The 14176-nt window shown below is 51.6% G+C and overlaps 1 protein-coding gene across 1 annotated transcript in view; it reads left to right on the top strand.

Moving 5' to 3' along the window:
• The window catches only part of Ablim2 (actin binding LIM protein family member 2), a 126529-nt gene that overhangs the window by 83965 nt on the left and 28388 nt on the right, over positions 1-14176 (top strand). Inside the window, exons 12-14 of the mRNA XM_052199151.1 lie at positions 858-978; positions 2873-2971; positions 7968-8069. Coding sequence (XP_052055111.1) covers positions 858-978; positions 2873-2971; positions 7968-8069 — 322 coding nt within the window. The remainder of the gene's footprint in view (positions 1-857; positions 979-2872; positions 2972-7967; positions 8070-14176) is intronic.

The raw sequence follows: 14176 nt of genomic DNA, 5'->3' as shown, positions 1-14176 counted from the left end.
ACTGGGGCCGTTGGCTTCCTGCCCTCCCCATCCTGGGGAGTGTCCCACTCCAGCCGACAGAAGGTCCCAAGTCTGAGGATCTCCTCATCATCTCAGACTGAGGAACACATTTCACTTCCCGTAGCTAAAGCAGGATTTATGGCAAGAGCTTCTGCCTGGTCCCTCTACCGCCTCCTCAGTCCTTCTTCTGGGAAACAATGCTTGGGGCACTATGGGGACCCTGCTGCTGTGGGGTGCTTGGGGTTGACATGAGGCTAGGAGGGCTGGCATGACCCAGGCCACCAGGTGACATTAGAGGGATGGGCAATTCCCTGATTCTGGAACCATGGTGCCATGTCATCTCATGCCGCTGTCGCCTGCTCTGGCTGCTCCCAGATGCTCCTCTTCCTGCTAAGATAGGGGCTGTGTCATCAGTGCTTGTGGTCTCGTTGGCTGGCTTCTGAGCCCCAGAGGGCACCTTCATGCCTCAGAAGGTGCCACTGAGCACCTAGAGCTTCCCTCACACGTGAGGAGCACACTAGTGTTTTCAAAATGTTCCAGGGGTCCAGAGTGCTGGGAAGGTTTAAGAGGGAGGGAAATAGGTGGGGCAGGGAGGATGCAGGTACAGTCCTTCCAGCACATCCTAGCAGTCCTAGCACCAAGGAGGGTCAGATGGACGGGAAGGGGGGTATCCATTGGACCCATACTCAGGTCAAGGGGTTTGCTATGACACACCTCACTGTCTATTTATGCTCGAAGACCCTGTTTTAGGGTTATGTTGTTTTTGCCCCTGGGATCTAGAGAACAAATACAGTGGGGTTGGTGAAGGGCAAGCCGTGCTCCTGACCCAGGTCTTCTCACACTGTCTTCCTACCCAGGGGGACCAGGATGATCGGTCCTACAAGCAGTGCAGGACCTCCAGCCCCAGCTCTGCTGGCTCGGTCAGCCTCGGACACTACACCCCAACCTCACGGTCACCCCAGCACTACAGTCGTCCAGGTATTCACCCCACCCCACTTATCTTGACCCCTGATGATGTTGTACTTCTCAGTGAGTTTGCTGATATAAAGTAGCTTCTTTATTCATTGAGAAAAGTGGTAGGGGGATGGTGCTTGTGGGGGTGGTGGGGCCATGGAGTGTGTGGCCACTTAGACATACCAAAAGGATTGCCTCAAGCCCAGGAGTAGGTGGCCACAAGGCAGCTGGTCACCCTGGGGCTGGAGGAGCTGTCGAACCCACAGCGCACATCCTGAGATGCACACAGCCCTAAGGCCCACACAGAGCAAGCAGAGTGGGCTTCTGGGGCAGTCACAGAGCTGTCAGATGTGAAATAGCACATGAGGTAGGAGAGCAAGCCACAATCTGTTGTGAGCATATGGTAGATTGGGAGGCCTTGAGCTGAGGAGTCAGAGTCATTGGCCGCAACAGCCAGTCGCAATGTCTAATGCTGTACCTATAGCTCAGTAACCCCAAAGATAACCACCCTATTAAAGAACTCGGCAAAGGCCCCTATGCTCTTCCAGCTGGGGGGACACCCCTGGGCAGGGCCTCCCCCCCCCCTGTTGCCTCATCCCCCAACCCTTCCCACTCGGCTCCCAGTTTGCATTGTGTTCCTCAGCTTTGAGCTGGCATGTGAAAGCCACAGGGACCATGCACAAGCGCGCTGCCTTTTGGAGGGATTTTTCCAAGCTGCTTCCTTCCTTCCAGCTGTGCATGACCCATTTCACACCTGGGGACCATAGCTCTTATTTTCAGAAACCTTGTGGAAAAATCAACTTAGTTGTTTGCAATCATTTTCATTGATTCCTTGCAATATATGCCTGGTCCATACTGCTCAGTAAAGAAAGAAACTGCTGCAAAGAAAGAGGGTGAATGAGTGAGGGAATGAGAATGAGTCAATGAATAGTGAATGAGTGAATGAATGAATGAATGAATGAATAAGTGAATGGGTTAGTGGATGGCTGAGTGAATGAGTGAATGAGTTAGTGAGTATATGTGTGAGTAAGTGATTTAGTGAGTGAGTGAATAAGTGAATGAATGTATGAATGAGTGAATGGGGTTAGTCAGAGAGTTAATGAGTAAGTAAATGAATGGGTTAGTGGATAATTAAGTGAGTGAATTAGTGAGTGAGATAATGAATGAATGAGTGAATGGGTTAGTCAGAGAGTTAATGAGTAAGTGAATGAATGGGTTAGCAGATGATTGGGTGAATTAGTGAGTGAATTAGGAGTGATTTAGTAAATAAATGAATGAATGGATGAACAAATGAATGGACTAGTCAGAGAGTTGATGAGGAAGTAAATGAATGGGTTAGTGGATGATTAAGCGAGTGAGTTGAAAGAGTGAGCGTGTGAATTAGTGAAAGGCTGAGCCAGTGGATGGAGCTGTGCTAGTGAGTGAATTAAGTGAACGAGAGGATGACCAGGAGAGCAGGTGTGTGGACGGCAGTGGCTTTCTTGAGCCCTTCCCCCAGGCCCCTTGTGACTTGACCCCTGACTTTGCATCACCAGGAGGGCCTGGCTGCTGACTGCTTGGTCAGGGGTAAAGCCCAGAGGCCCAGCTTTGTGTCTGGACTGGCACGTGCCATGAGAATGCTGTGACAGACCACTCTCTGACCTCTGGAAGCTGCCCTCCCACTGTCCTTGATCACAAGGACACCCCAATGTGAGCCATGGGCAGGGCCAGAGATGTGTCCCAAGCTCTGGCTGCCACCCTGTGTCTCAGAGGCAGCATCTCCTGACCCCACCTTAAGGAGATGGCCCACAGTCTTCTGGGTGATCCTCTTCAGGTGCCCCAGGAGAGCAGAGGGCAATGTCCCTGGCCAAGCGGGGACAAGTTGGTGGCTCTGGGGTGGAGGAGCCCAGGGTTACTGACTGCTCTCTGTTGCCCGCAGCTGGTACTGTGAGTGTTGGTACCAGTAGCTGTCTGTCCCTGTCCCAACACCCAAGCCCTACATCCGTGTTCAGACATCATTACATCCCCTACTTCCGAGGTAAGGCGTGCAGTGCACAGTGGGGGGTGCTCGTCCCATGTCTCAGCATGGCTTCCAGAGCCCTGTGTCTCATGCCTGTGTACTTCCTGTGTTGTGTGTGTCTGGCTCTATTCTTGTCAGTGTGTCCATGTTCCTGGAAGGAAAACAGGGCGATTTGTCACTAAGAGTACATCTCGAGGAACACCTTGATGGAGGTGGGGGAGTCATTGTACGCATCCCCCATCAGCCCTACATGGTGCTGTTAGTGTTAGCTTTCAGAAGCAGGAGCTGAGGTGTGGAGAGGTGGTGACGTCCACAGCCTCAGATCCCTCATGGCTGGGCCAGGACTCAACCCAAGTGGCTCCAACCCCTGGGTCTTTCCAAACCATAATACCAGCCCATGTCCTGTAGACCTATATACATGAATGAGGGAGTGGATGCCCTTGGGATCTCTTCCACACGAAGAACTGGATTATGTGTACCCCAAGTTCACGTATTGATGGCTGAACCTCCATACAGCAGTGTCTGAAGGAACAATATTAAGGCAGGTAGGGTCACAGAGGTAGAGCGAGGGGTCACAAGGTGGGACTCTCATCTACTGGACTTGTAAGGTGAAGAGGAGGTCTTGAGCCTTGTTTGCATATTTAAGGTCAGTGGAGAAACAGTTGGCAGGCCATGGTGAAATACCACTAAAACAAAACAAACAAAAACAAAACAACAATCACAACAACAAAGTACTCCTGGGCTTTGGACATGACTCCAGACCTGTGAGAAAACGAGAGGCTATTGAACTATGAGTTTTGCTACACAGCCCAGCTGGTAAAGACACAACACATATCACTTAGGGATTTAGAGAACACAGGGATGGTTTTCTCAAGGATCCCTAGGTGGTGCTTTAAGTTCCCTGCCTCTTATAGCCATGCAGTGGGTACGCGTGGGAAGCTCCTTCCCACAGGTACAGGCGCAGCCGGCAGCTCCCATCACTAGAAGTCGGTAAATGGTCCGTTCTCCTCCATCTTTATCCTCATCCCTCGCCGCACTCTTGGTCCACTGGGCGAGCCCTTGCCACTGTCGTGTCTTCCTTGTCTCTTCATGGGCTCTCCACGCATCCCAGGCTCTAGCAGGGATTAAGTTCCCAGTGATGCTGCACAGCCCTGAATCCCCAGAGCAGCAGAGTGGCTTCTGGGGCCTTAATTCATGTATGTTATATGTCCGTGGGCGTCTCAGAGTGAAGGGTGCTCCCAGACCTGAAGGGAGCCTGATCACTTTTGGGGAGTCAGACAGGTCTCAGAGTCTGATATCTTTCCGCCCTTTGCCCAGGGGCACTTTGGTGGGTCTGATGTACCATGGTCAGCCTGTCACCAAAGATGTGCTAGACTTTGGCTATTACTGCCCCTGTTCTTGATGGAGGGCGCACAGAAACCCATAGTTCTGCCCTTCAGCTGAATTCCATGGCAGCCTGTGACCTTGGGCTCTTCAGCATCTTTCAGAACATGTCTTGAGGAGGTAGAGACCCAGAGATGAGTGCTTGCTTGAGGTTCATAGCGAAGCCCAGACACAGGTCCTTCCCTAGCGTCTCCTGAGGACCAGTCGGCTCCTAGTCTCTGGACACCCTGCCCATAGCACACTGCTGTGGCTGTGGCATCTGTCAAATCTCTGGAAAATTCCTTCTTACCCCCATGAGTGCTTTACAGTATTGGGAACACAGTAGAAACACCTCACTGTCTGGTGCTGGTTGAGGGCTCCCAGGTAGACATGCCATTCTGGTCCAGTACTCTCCTGACTTAGCTAGCTAGTGGCAGAGCCCCTCTTCTCTCCCCAGCTCAGACATCACACCCTCCCACTGAGTCTCAGGGCCTGGTGCCTCACTGCCCCAACACCTACAGTTAGGCGAGGGACTGGTGAAAGTCATTGGCGCATTACTGTCAATTTCAGACCTCGGTTAGTCCGAAGGTGTAAGGTATAGGCCTGACTCTTACTTGATAAGAAACAGGCTGCAAAGATGGGAGACATGGGGTCACAAGGGGACTCCATGCTGCTGATGTCACTTTTAACTGGAAGATATGCCACAGTACTAGTGGCATGAAAAGGAAGAGAGTCAGAAGAATCAGGGTCAGAGCCTCACATCAAAGCCCCAGTAGACATGCACTGTGCCCAGTAGGTGATTCTCATCTTGCCAAGGGTCCTCCTCCCCAGCTCTAGAACAGTTCCCTAAGCCCTGGCCTCTCAGCTTCAGGAGCTGTGTTCAATACTCAGAGAAGGTTCTAGATAGAAACTACACATGCCTTGGCTAGGGACCTGAAAGGCTCATGACATGTGGTTGTGAGTCAGTCTTTGCTCTGTGACTTTGGGAAAGTTCAGTCATAGCCAGCCTCAGCATCTTCAAGGCCAGAGCTAACTGTAGCATCTTCAAAGCCAAAGATGGATTGGCTTCGAAGGACAAATACAGCATCTTCAAGGCCAGGACCAACTGCAACCATAGCAACTGTAGTTGGAACAAGAAATAGATGATGAGTCACTGGTTCATAGATGACACAATGTCCACAAATCTATACCAAAAGACCAGCTAAATAAGAGCACGAGGGAATAACTTCTGCACAGAATGCCCCAGAATCTGTATAGTTAGTGGGTCACAGAGATGAGCAGGTCTCCCTCCTCTGCATAGCCAAGTGTGTGCTAAGACCTCGAAAGGTGCCGTGTCCAGGCAAGGCATCAGATCTGACTCCAGGCCGTGAAGGCAGTAAGTGCCCTGAGGGTGATGTGACAGGAATGCAATACCACCTCTGTACCTTCCCCCTAAATCCATAACCCTTGTCTCTCATAATCCCAGCCGAGGGATAGCTCCCCTCCCCCTGTCAAGATTCTAGGAATTGTCATCTTTAGTGACAAGGGATGCTGGTCACAGCTGCAAGAAGCCAGGATGTGACAGTGGGTGTGGTGTGAGATCCTGAATGGGTCCTGAGACAGAAAATATCTCAAGTAAAAGTGGGTTAGATTCAAAGTGTAGTTAGCATGATAGAACGGTTCCAGGTCCCAGAGGATGAGAGTGTCAGAAGTACTCTTTAAAGAGAGCCATGAGTCTGGACAAAGGGGCCTCCATGCCTCTCCTTGGGTGACATGGGGGGGGGTGTGTGTCCCAGGGCCTTATCATTTAGGAACAGTGAAGAAAGCTGGTTTCCAAGTAGTCAGTGTGTCCAGTTCACATGGCATAGCGCCCTCCACGGGAGGTGAGATGGTGCCCGCTGTACGGGGCTGACATGAACATACCATGAAAGCACAGCCAAGCTCCAGGCAGGTCTGTGGGGTTGGAGTCAGCAGGGTGTTTTCTTGGCCACATCAAACAGGAAAACAGGCTTGCAGAAAAGGAAAAGGCCCCATGATGGCCAAGCCCTCCTGAGCATTTTGTCAGCCAGTTGGATCCTGAGCCTAAACTCAGCAAAGTCTAGATGGTGTGGACTCTGGGAAGAGTCTTACAGGTCAGACAAGGAACGGGGAAGAGACAAGGGACTTGGCAGTGTCTCAGGCGGGGACCAAGGTGGCTGGTGTTGAGGTCTCCTATAGTAGGTGAGACAGGGTCCTTGTGGGTCATCACGGCTACTACACTGTCTCGACTCCCTTGGTATTGGCCCCTCTGAACAACTGAGAAACTTTAGCCCCTCCTCTAGTGAGTGTGCATGGATAGGAATCCCATTTGTCAACTCAGGGGACATCACACTGTGGGCGAAGCTCTGGAGAGGACAGGAATGTTGGACCATTTTAGAATTCTCAGCCTACTGGGCGAGAGTGACAGAAGTGATCTAGAGAAGAAAAGCTAAACCACAGAGGTGCAGCTCAGGGATGATGCCCAGTAGTGAGTCTCCAGCCCTGGTAGAGGGCCTACAGTTGTGTTTTCAAAGCTGCTGTGTCTGTCATGACTTCTGCAACACACTGAGTCATGGCATCATGTGTAGAAGGAGCCTGTGTTTCCCAGCTCCCTGAGGTGAGGTCCCCGTGGCTGCTAGGAGGAGCAGAAGCTTAGCCAAAGTCAGAAGGCTCTACATCATTCTAGAACAAAGTCTTTAGTCTCCAAAGCTCCATCAGTGTTTAGAGGTGACATTAGTGACCATGCTCAACCAGGAGAAGACACCCACTGGTGTGGCCCTTCTCCAGTCAGACCCTCCCTGTCTGTGATGTCCCTTGCTGTCTCCAGTCCATCCAGGCTGAGTTTCTGTCCCATGGGCTCGAGAGTCCTGCTGCTTGATTTTTGCCATTCAGGGGTTCTTAGATCTGGGGAGCCCATTCCTTGCCAGCTACTGCAGAACTCAGCAAGTCTAATGGAAGGGAACAGTTGTGCCTTGGGGTGTCCTGCTGTGAGCTGTGCTCCTCATCCCATGTCCGGTACCACCATGTCCTGTCCATCACATCCTGCATCGGTGGGAGGCGGGGCATCCACTCAGGTCACCAGGTGTCTTTGATGGGTGATTCGATCATCCAGCCGCCTTCACAGAACACAAAACAGCTGAGAGAGGTTGGGTGCAGTAGGGCATCCTCATTTTGCTTGCCGGAAGCAGCCGTATCTAGGGACTGTGGAAGTTGATGGATGCTGATCCCCAGCTCCCCACACAGGCAGAGCCTCCACTGTAGTTGTGAGGGATGCCTTTGACCCGTTCCCACACCTTAGTCCTATTTGCACACTTAATCAGTGGGATCTCCAAGCAGGATGGACCTTCCTGCACGAGCTACACCAGGGAAGCAAGAATGATGAGCCTGCAGTGTGTGTTCACACCCAGGCTGCTGGGCTCTGCCCACTGCCCAAGCACTGACACGCTCTTGGCTCTCCAGTCACTGTCCCTTTGTCCCTCACACTCCCTAGAGCCAGGCACACTCCAGATGGGAACAGAAGTCGTAGGGCCCTGGCTGGAAGGCTCTGGCATGGGCTTCTTTCAGACAGGAGAGAGGGTTCACTGCAGATCAGCTCTGAGACCTTCTGCTTCGCTTTTCTGCTTCTTATATGCTGTCTCTGCTCTTCTGTCTGGAGGCAGCGAAAGTGGCCGTAGCACCCCGAGTCTCTCCGTGCACTCCGACAGCAGGCCTCCTTCCTCTACCTATCAGCAGGCTCCGAGACACTTCCACGTTCCAGGTAGGTTCACGAACGTCTGCCGGCTCCTTGTGCGCCATCTTGGCCACACCTGAATGGTTAGAGCATCCTCAAACTGAGTTTCCTTAAAAGCACCTCCATGGAGTAGAGTGTAGTGGTGCATGCCAGGTATCTCAGCACCGAGAAAGGAGTGGATTCAGGAGGGTCACAAGTTTAAGGTCAATCTGAAATAGAAAAAATTATCTCCAAATCAACAACACAAAACTCCTGATGCCATGTGTGTGCACATCCCGCCCCCCAAACTGATATGTGCTTGGATTTTTCTCCAAGTCTCATAAATACTGAGAAAACGCTTTTGTCCTGGGTTAAAAGTGGAGAAAAGTCTGAGTTAGCTACATCCCAGTGACCCAAAGGTTTTGCTTGCTGCCTTCCCTGTCTGCCTCCCTTCCTGTCCCCTTCTGACGTGTGGTGGTATTTAAACTGCAGGGTGCTTGATAGAGGTGTGGGGCTTCAGCCTTGGCCACTTGCAGCTTTGGAACCTTTCTGGTCATTCCGGGCTGGGCGAGCCAGGAGCTGACAGAAGCCACTGGGTGGAGAGCGTCGCAGCCACCTCTCTGCTCCCCCTCACGTTCTTTCCTTCTCTTTCCTTCTTCTTTCCCAGACACTGGCGTAAAAGATAACATCTATAGGAAACCCCCTATCTACAAACAGCACGGTATGGCCGGTCTGATGGACTCTGCTGCTGTGCGTTGCCTGCGTGTCTGTCCCACCCTCTCGCTTCTGAATGCTTGCTCCTTTTGCTGTGTCCTGATCCGAGGCTCCGGGAGGCCCTGCTGTCTGATCATTAAATGCACACTCACTCACAGGCTCCTGGGAGGCCTCTCTCCACAAGAGAGGGGCCCTGTGCTGAGGCCAGTGCATGGCAGCTGGGGCTGGGACTGGGCTGGGACTGGGGTGTGTATGCTAATTAAGAAGCTTTGTTTGTGTTTTTGATGCTACTATGAAGGGCCCAGTTGAGATGGCGAGGGACTGGGGGCGTTTTACCCATGCCCTGACACAGGCCTGATCTTTGGAAAATTATGACTTGGAACCAGTCACAATTTAAGGAGACTTTAGGCCCCCATCTTTTGAGACTATCTGTGATAGGATGGGATGCCCTGTCCTCAGCCAATGGGGTTCCTTGGATTGTGTAGAAGCTAGAGGTGGTTTGCAGCAAGGGTGTCTGCTATCCCCCGGACCCCTAACATCCACATGGACCTGCCTGGGACAGATGTGCAAGGGGAAGATTACTTGAGCTGTGGAGCAGGACTCTAAAGGAGTCAGAGTTTTGATTTCTGGGCGACCGGGGAGGTCATTGCGGTGCCACGAGCCTCAGTTTCCTCATCTGCAAGCCAGACTCCCCTCTTGCTCTGTCCTCCACCTCCTCTGCTCCATTTCCTTCCCCTCGCCATTTCTGTTTCCTTTGCCCCCATTCCCTCAGGATGGGGTGTGAGGTACTCAAAGAACAACAGGTGCAGAACAGATCAAGGTTGTAAATGGCTGCACACAGTGGAGACTTAACAGTCATCACTAGAGATGGGAGAGAAGGGAGAGTCCTGTGCGGACGGCTCTTGCTCAGATGTGCCCAAGAGAAGCACCCACTTCCCACACTGACAGGTGCTAGCCAGCTTACTGGAGGCCTGCTGTGCTGCCTTTGGTTCCTCAGTGGTGGCGAGAGGCCCTGAGCTCTGTCTTTCCTCCTCCTCTCAGAAGGAATGAAGGGAACCGAAGTCCTGGATTTAGAATCTAAGCAGAGTGCACAGGCATCCCAAGGGATGGGTGGGGGCAGTTAGATTATGACACCTTTGACCAGGAACAGAACTGCAGCAGCCTAGTCTTACAGGTAAGGAAACTGAGGCCCAGGCAAAGGAAGGAACACCCCATTAGGTGACCCCTGCCGTACCATGCTGGACAGTCTTTGAGGAGGGCCATTATCTCTGTGCTCTCCAGAGCCCAGAATAGAGCTTGGCTTGTGGGGCCTTAATTAGCCAGTGTTCTCTCTCCATATCCACTTAGCAGCTTACCTGTGTAATTAAAATCCATGGTCCAAGCAGGCCTTGGCAAGGGGCAAGGTTATAAAACCACCTTAGGAGATTGACCACCAGTGTCTGATAGGGCCACACTGACATTGGAGCTCACATCCTGAGCCTCTGGGGGAGGTCAGCTTCACAGTTACCAGCCACCAGCCTTGTATAAGGCAGAGAAGACAGTTGCCTGTCTGCAGGCTAGCCTGCCTTGAAGAAACTGAGTGGTTACCAGAGCCCAGGATTCTGTACGTCGATCTGTAAAGAATCAGATCTTAGAGAGCACTGCCTCTGCCAGGCATTCAGCAAGGCAAACCCATGATAGGCAGTGAGTTTGCAGAGCGACAAGAAAGCTTTAGCAGCACAGAAGCTCCTTAAAAAAAAAAAAAGCCCTTGGGAAATACAGCTGTACATGGTGCCTTTGTTTTCCGGTTCATGCATTTGAGACCTTTGGCATCACAAGCCCTCCCCACCCCCAGTTTCGGATGGGAGTGTGTGCATGCGTGTTGTGTGCATGCACGCCTGCGTACACATATGTGTGCTTGAGCCCCTCTCCCCCAAGCACTTGCTCCACCAAGGCAACTTGACCACAGGCCTTCCCCAAGGAGCTCCGGAGCCTGGTCTGGGCATGAGCGACTTTATTTTAATCCTCACTCCAGCTTGAAACAGGCCCTGGGGCCATCTGCATCCCGAGGCTGTTTCATTAGCTTAGGATCCTATATTTATCGTCTTAAAAGCAGCCACGCCTTTCCCCTGATGTATTTGCTCTTATTCCACTGCCAAGTCACTGGACATGGATGCTCCTGGGTTCCGTTACAGTTATTCTGGAAGCCTGAGTCTCATTTCTGCTTTTGAGAGCCACGAGGAAAGCCAGGCCTCTGTGCCCACTGGGTGGAAGTGACACTTGGTGTGGAGAGCAAGAAGCCATGGGACAATTGTGAATGTGCAGCTGGCCTCTGCCCTTGTCCCCTGTAGCTGTCATTTTTTTTTTTTTTTTTTTTTTTTTTTTTTACATTTTGGGACCTTACTGTATTTCGATATCAGTTCCAGCTCTATTTGCTTGTAGCTTACTGGTTAAAGAAGAAAAAGAGAGGAAGAAACATAGGAAGTGATGGAAGGGAAGCAAGCAGGGGTGAGAAAGATCAGGGACATCCCTGTACCACCAGACACTGCGAGAAGATGACCTGCAGTGACTGTCAGGCAGGGGGCACAGGGCGCTTGGCAGCTGCTCAGAACAGAAGCTTCGATGGTCTGCACCTCAGGAGCAGCTGGGGGCTGTTGTGTTTCATGTGAGAGTAGAGTCTCATGCACACACACATGTGTGTGTACACACATACCTGTACACACACATCTACTTGTGTGCGCGCACACACACATACACCTGTGTGCCCACATGTGCTTACATATGCACACATACCTGCACACACATACAACTGCATGCACACATACCTGCGTGCACACAGAATATACAACAGCATGCACACATATCTACATACATACAACTATATGCACACATACCTGCACATACACACACATGACTGCATGCACACATATTTGCACACATACACACACATACACACTCACGCACACATACCTGTACACATACATGACTGCATGCACACACATCTACACACATACAACTGTATGCACACATACCTGCACATAGATACACACCTGCATGCATAAGCAGCATCCAGCCATGTCACCCTGGGGAGAAACATGGGTGTCCTCATCCAGAGACTTAGCATGGAGCTGCTAAGAGAGGAGCTGAAGGGAATGAGCTTCTTCCTCAGGCTCAGTCTCTCCAGAAACCTGGGGTTAGGCGTTGCAACTCACCATGCTTTCAGACAAATTCTGAAAATGGCAGCGCTGCTTGAGCAGAAGAGACTCTCTGGACGCTGTCTCTCAAAGGAAGGAAGGCATCTGTTTTTAGACTGTTGTTTAGTTTGTCTTCCCGTTGCTGTGATAAAACACCCTGACAAAATCAACTGAAGGGAGGAAGGGTTTATTCCAGCTCACAGTTCGAGAGTGTGGTCGGTCTTAGCAGAGCCGTCACGGTGGTAGGAACTTCAGGTATCTAGTCACATCACATGCACAGCCAGGAAGTCAAGGGTGTCCGAGGGCAGTGCTCAGCTCCATTTCTCCTTTTTATACAGCTTGGGGGAAGGGTCACCCACTTTTACTGTGGCTCCTCCCACTTCAGTTAACCTAATTAACCCTTACCTCACGGCATGCCCAGAAGCTAATGATTCCTCAAAAGCATGGCTGGAGGTTCCCTTCCTGATGAATCCAGATTTGGTGAGGTTAACTTTCTGCAGTGGCCATCACAACTGTCCGGGCAGTTCCTCAGAGACTTCCTAGGAAGCCTGACTGTCCAGGTGCAGAGCGGAGGCACAAGTTCACCATTTGATTTCTGAGCTAGTGTGAGCTAGAGACAGAGTGAGTGCGTGGGGACCTGGTAGGCAGAGGCCCCTCCTGCCTTGAACCACAGCTGCAGGCAGAAGATGCTCATCTGGCCACCTGTGTCCTCAGGACCCCCATCGGAGGAGGGCCGTCATCCGAGTAAGGCGTGTGTATTCCCAGTTCTTTGGTCCCTGGTTGAGGATGGGGATAAGAGTTTGCTGCACCTCTCAGGGGTTTCTTTCCTAGAAGATTGAGTCTCACTTTGGTTTGAGATCTTCTTCTAGGATGTGGTGAAAAGCCAGGTGACAGGTAGGCTCTGTGTCCACAAAGAACATTAGAAACTCAGTACACTCGTGGATCAAGTCTAGCAGAAATCCTCGAGGGACATGGGACATGGGACATGTGTGGTAGGAAATGAATCTTTCCAGAGAGGGCTTCAGGCACAGGCCTGCAGGGCTAAGAGGAGCTTCTCTATGTCCTCGGAAGACATGACAGCCCCTTTCTCTGGAGGAGGGCCAGTGGGTGGGAGAGAAGCCAGTGGGCAAAGGTGCTGGCTCCACATCCTTCCCTCTGACGTCACTGTCAGTTCTGGCAGCAGTCAGCAAACAGATGCCACTCACTCAGCTTCACAGAAGGAAGCCAAGTGCCAAGAGATGCCAGGGACTTTCACTAATTTACCCAAAGTGTAGTCTTTGAGCATCCACTATGTGTTTGTCTCTACTTCGAGGCTAGAGACATAATGATGGCCAAGCACAGCCTGCCCTGTGAAGCACAGAATTGTCCCCAGTGTGTTGTGTGACCAAATACATCCCTGCCTTGTGATGCAGAGAATCTGTAGAATTGCTCTCATTATGTTCTCTCTCTCTCTCTCTCTCTCTCTCTCTCTCTCTCTCTCTCTCTCTCTCTCTCTCACACACACACACACACACACACACCTCCCTTCATTCTTAGTGTAATCTCAAAACAATTTAAGCTGTATAGGTTGATTTGTGCTGGACAAGAGAAGTCCTGCCCATGAGTCTAGCTCTCAGAGACCCATCTGAACCTGAGGAGAGAACCAAGACCCCTACTGTTCTGGAACCCTGAGGTCTGAGGAGAGACTTCAAGCCCCTGAGCACTGCCCCATGTGTTCAGAAACTCCCTCCCTTAATAGAGATAGCATCAACCAGGTGTGCTTAGGGCCAAGCTGTCCAAGCCTGTGCTTGGACACTCACAGGGTGACACTAGACACTGGCAGGAGTGACTCTACATCAATGGCAGGCAGAGCTCCAGCAGAGACCAGAGCTGATAATACCTGGTGGCCACAGACCGCCCCCGAGCACCCTGTAACAGTCTCAGTGGCCACGTGGAAGCCAGAGCTATGGAAGGGTAGGTTCTACCTGAAGCATGGTGCTTGGTTCCTGGGGCAGCCCTGGGGCCACTGTGCTGTGGCCATCTACACTCAGTGTCCACTTATCTGGAGGTCAATATGCAAGTCACTGGAGGAAGCACCAGGCACATCAGATGCTGCCCTGACCTTGAGCATCTCCTATTGGTTGCTCAGAGGGGACACAGCTCTGTGCCCAGGTCCCAGTGAGCAAAGGTTAGTTAGGCCTTGTAATTTATACTCCTTGCAGGGAGAACAACATCAGCAGAGGCAGAAAAGGCTCGTGTCTGTTTCTTGTGTTCCTGTGCTCAGGACAG

Source organism: Apodemus sylvaticus, chromosome 11 (assembly GCF_947179515.1).
Source record: "Apodemus sylvaticus chromosome 11, mApoSyl1.1, whole genome shotgun sequence".
NCBI classification, from domain to species: domain Eukaryota; kingdom Metazoa; phylum Chordata; class Mammalia; order Rodentia; family Muridae; genus Apodemus; species Apodemus sylvaticus.
The sequence above is the reverse complement of the archived record's forward strand: the minus strand, read 5'-3'. Positions and strand labels throughout refer to the sequence as shown.